The sequence below is a fragment of the Propithecus coquereli genome, unplaced genomic scaffold (assembly GCF_000956105.1).
Source record: "Propithecus coquereli isolate 6110/MARCELLA unplaced genomic scaffold, Pcoq_1.0 Scaffold496, whole genome shotgun sequence".
Classification (NCBI taxonomy): domain Eukaryota; kingdom Metazoa; phylum Chordata; class Mammalia; order Primates; family Indriidae; genus Propithecus; species Propithecus coquereli.
Window position 1 is genome coordinate 488811 of NW_012150796.1, and position 4138 is coordinate 492948.

General features: G+C 65.4%; 1 protein-coding gene across 1 annotated transcript in view; it reads right to left on the reverse strand.

The window, feature by feature from the left end:
- Positions 1-3926, reverse strand: part of NKX6-3 (NK6 homeobox 3) — a 5039-nt gene extending 1113 nt beyond the window's left edge. The window contains exons 1-2 of the mRNA XM_012655976.1: positions 3545-3926; positions 1891-2060 (exon numbers count right to left, since the gene is read on the reverse strand). Of these exons, the coding sequence (XP_012511430.1) occupies positions 1891-2060; positions 3545-3926 (552 nt within the window). The remainder of the gene's footprint in view (positions 1-1890; positions 2061-3544) is intronic.
- Between the last annotated feature and the right edge of the window lie 212 nt (positions 3927-4138).

The following is a 4138-nucleotide window of genomic DNA, read 5'->3' on the forward strand; positions in this document are numbered from 1 at the left end:
GCACACAGGTACACTCGCACACGGCAGGCACACACGGGCACACATGCACACGGGCACACAGGTACACTCGCACACGGCGCACACGGGCACACAGGTACACTCGCACATGGCAGGCACACGGGCACACAGGTGTACTCGCACACGGCAGGCACACACACACATACGGGCACACAGGTACACTCGCACACGGCAGGCACACACGGGCACACATGCACACGGGCACACAGGTACACTCGCACACGGCAGGCACACATGCACACACACGGGCACACATGCACACACGGGCACACAGGTACACTCGCACACGGCAGGCATGGGGCATCTTGAGGGTGACTCCACTCGGAGGCCAGAACAGGAATCCTGGTTTCTGTAGTAAAATGACTGCTCAGTAACGGTGGGCTGTGAGAATCCTACGTTCCTTCTTGGGAGGAGGCAATGAAATAAAATACGGAAACGCCCGGAGTGGAGCCCTCCAGCCCCGCTCTCCCTCCTGCGGCGGGCCTTCCTCCTCACCGCCACCCGGGCACTTGGGTGGCAGGGGTCAGCCGGGCTGGGTGGCACCAGTAGGTGCGTACCAGTCGTCCCTCCTCTTTGGGCTTCACAGAGCCTCGCTGAACGTCATAGATCATGTCATTAGAAAACAGCACGGGGTCGTTGCCCGGGGTAGCACCCAAAGGAGACCCCGCAGGAGGGGCCCCGTCACTCGTCCCACTCAGGGCCACGGGCTTGCGCCCGGCGGACTGGGCGACGGCTGCTGAGGAGGCTGGAGAGGTGGGTGGCTCCCTGGAGACACCAGGCCCCTGAGCAGAGCCCAGGCCCAGGGTCCCGCCCCGCCCCAGCACCTCCTTACACCCGGCTCCATGCCAGGGGCGGGCAGTTCCGGCACAGCCCCGCCCGAGTCCCTTAGGAGAAGGCCGGTGTCGGGGTGCGGAGCGTGCGGAAGCAGAGGCGGGTGTCCCAGGCCTGTTTAGGGGGCACTCGGGCTCCTGCGCTGTGGACCCAAGGGCGCAAGTCCTCCCCCACCGACCGGGCACCGGGCTGCAGGGCCGCAGACGCCTGGGAGCCCCTCTGGTGCCCAGGAGCAGCAGGAGGAGATGCTGCCTTCGTTTCAAAGACTGGTAAACCAAGCCCAGCGCCTTGCCGGCTCATGAGGCAAGCCTGAATCCAGTTCTAATCTGGCCCAGAAGCTGCTGTCAGTCCTTGGAATTTCTGGCCAAGTTAGTGTTGCGGGGGGTTGGGGGGGAGGCATGAGGTTGGAGTCCCACACATCTGGGTGGAGTCCCACACAGTGGGGTGGAGTCCCACGCATCTGGGTGGAGTCCCACACATCTGGGTGGAGTCCCACACAGTGGGGTGGAGTCCCACGCATCTGGGTGGAGTCCCACACATCTGGGTGGAGTCCCACACATCGGGGTGGAGTCCCACACATCTGGGTGGAGTCCCACACATCGGGGTGGAGTCCCACACATCTGGGTGGAGTCCCACACATCGGGGTGGAGTCTCACAGATCTGGGGTGGAGTCCCACACATCGGGGTGGAGTCTCACACATCTGGGGTGGAGTCCCACACATCGGGGTGGAGTCCCAACTCTGCCCTCAGCACCTGGCCTGCTTTATCATCACCTGTGCAACAGGTGACAACACCAACCCCAGGTTGCTGAGGATGAAACCAGGCCCTGCGTATAAGGCTCTCAGAACCAGGCTCAGTAACGACAGCCTTGCTTTTTGGTGTGGCAAATCATGTCAGGCTCTAGGGTTAGGTGGGCAGCCGGGACGGCCTCCCATGAGGAGCCGGGAGTTGCTGGGAAAGCGCACTGTCTCTCTCCCACGCAGTGGCACCCTGTCCTGGCAGGCTCCTCCCAGCAAGGCAGACGCCTTCTCCCGCACTCACCTTGACCTGTGACTCGGTCATGCCCAGGGAGTATGCCAGCCGTGCCCTCTCGGGGCCGGCCAAGTACTTGGTCTGCTCAAAGGTTTTCTCCAGGGCGAAGATCTGGTGCCCCGTGAAGGTGGGCCGGGTGTGCTTCTTCTTGTGGATGCTGTCGCCTAGGGGGTCTGGGGCTGGCGGGAAGAGGGGGGTGTGTGTTAGCAGGAGGCGTGGGACCCAGGCCTGTGCCCTGCCTGGAAGGTGCCAGCCTGGCCCTGCCTCTCCCTCCCACGGAGGAGCGACTGAGTTGGCAGAGCGTCGTGACACCTTTCCCCTGAGCTGCCTTCCTGACATTCAGACAGCAGCGACTTCGGCCTTGGCGGTGTCTGGGTGGGCAGGGACCCTGGGAGGGCAGTTGCCCCACGTGTAAACACTTACGGTCTCATGACTCTGTCTGAAGTTCTCACTACTCACTTGTGCTGCCTTGCCCTGAGGGGCTGTAGGAGCTTCCCCTCTGTCCCCTCTTCAAGTCACCTCTACCTACCATCAGGGCCCTGGGGCCACTTCCTTGCTCCTGGACCCTGCCTTCCCAGGTCTCCAGGAAAACCAGGGAAGGGCAAGCCTCAAGCCCCAAGTTGCCACTTCCGTATGTCACCAGGCCTGGAAGTCACGTGGCTTTACCGACACTGGGAGTGAGGGCGCGGAGGCTGGAGGGCCCCAGCCCGGCCGGGACAGCTTGTCCCGGGAGGAGCTGCGGGCAGTGGGCCTAGGGCAGGCAGAAGCCTCGCGTGCTCGGTGCAGTCTGACGGCTCAAGTGACAGGCGAGGAAACTGAGGCACAGAGAGTGGAAGAGACCTCCCGAGAGGCTGTCTTCTTCCTCCCTTTGCCTTAATTCAGCCGCTTTCTCAGACACGTTCCTGGTGCGCACGCACGTTCGGGGCTAAGAGCGGGGGGGTGTGGAGGGGCAAGATGGAGGTAAGAGAGGGCCAGCTTGGGGCTTAAAGCACCCCAAAACCAGGCCATGAGTTTCCAAGAAAGGGGGTCTTAACCCCCCAGGAACTCCCGGGTTTCTGGTTAAGCAAGGTGACTGCCCGGCAGCGCAGCAGATGCGGGGTGGGCTGCTTTGGGGGTTTCCTCGGCTGGTCCCAACCCTGGTACAGGGGGGAGCCCAGAGATCAGGCGGCCGTGGAGGCTCCCTCCACCCCCGCCCCCACCCGATCTGGGCAGGGCCTCGGTGGCACGGGCATGGCTCCCGAAGCTGCTCTCAGCTCCCTGCCTCCCGGGTGAACCTCACCTGTCTGTGCACATCCTGCCACCTCCTCCAGTCCCCTGGCCGGCAGGCGGGACCTGGATGGGGTCGGGGTGTGTTCTGCCTCCCTGCCTGGGGCCGGGGCTCTTTGGGAAGGTGAGGCTGGTGAGGTCTCCTCACTGGGGGTTAGCGTTTGCCTGCTTGGGGTGGGGCAGTGGCGGCGTGGGCTCTGGGGCCTTCTCCAGCCGGTGGGGCAGCTGGGGCGGCCCCTGCGTCCAAGCACAGCCGGGTGGGAACGGGCAGGGAGCAGTTCCGCCCTGCGCCGCACTGAGGACGCGAGTGGGGGTGTCTGAGTGGGGCTGGTGGCGGCCAAGACGAGGGTCCCCGCCCGGCCCCTGCGCGAGGGGGCCCGGAGGCTGCCGTACTCACTGTTGCCGCACTGCCGCCCGCCGCGCCAGTCCTGGCCCGCGTCCGCCCAGCAGTTCCGGGTTCGGGTGGGGTACTCGCTCCCGGCCTTGGAAAAATTTCCCACCTGGGGGCCGTAACAGACCCCCTGGGAGCCGAGGCCGCCGAAGCCCGCCACGTGGGGGTAGCTGGAGAGGAGGCTGCCGTTCGGGGGGGCCACGGGCCTGCTCAGGATGTCGGTGATCCCGTGGGGGGTGCCGGCGGCCAGCTGGGGGCCCAGGCCCGGGGGGCTGAGCTTGTAGAAGGAGTTCTGCACGGAGTACTGGCACACGGGTGCCTTCATCTCCGAGAACTGAGCCAGCGGCGCGTTGTTCAGCAGGAAGGTCCCCGGCAGGTTGGACTCCATGATCCGCAGGTCACGGGGAGGGAAGGCGAGAGGCCCCGGCCCAGGCCCCTAAAGCCCGAGACCCCACGCCCTGGCCCCGAATCTCATGGCAAGACGGCAGCGTCAGGCCCGCCGAGCCCGGCTGCCTGTCCCCCGTGGCATGCGGCCGGCCAGGCCGGGGACCGCAGGTCAGCTGCTGGGCAGTCAGGTGCTCCGGCAGGTGGGAGCCGCCC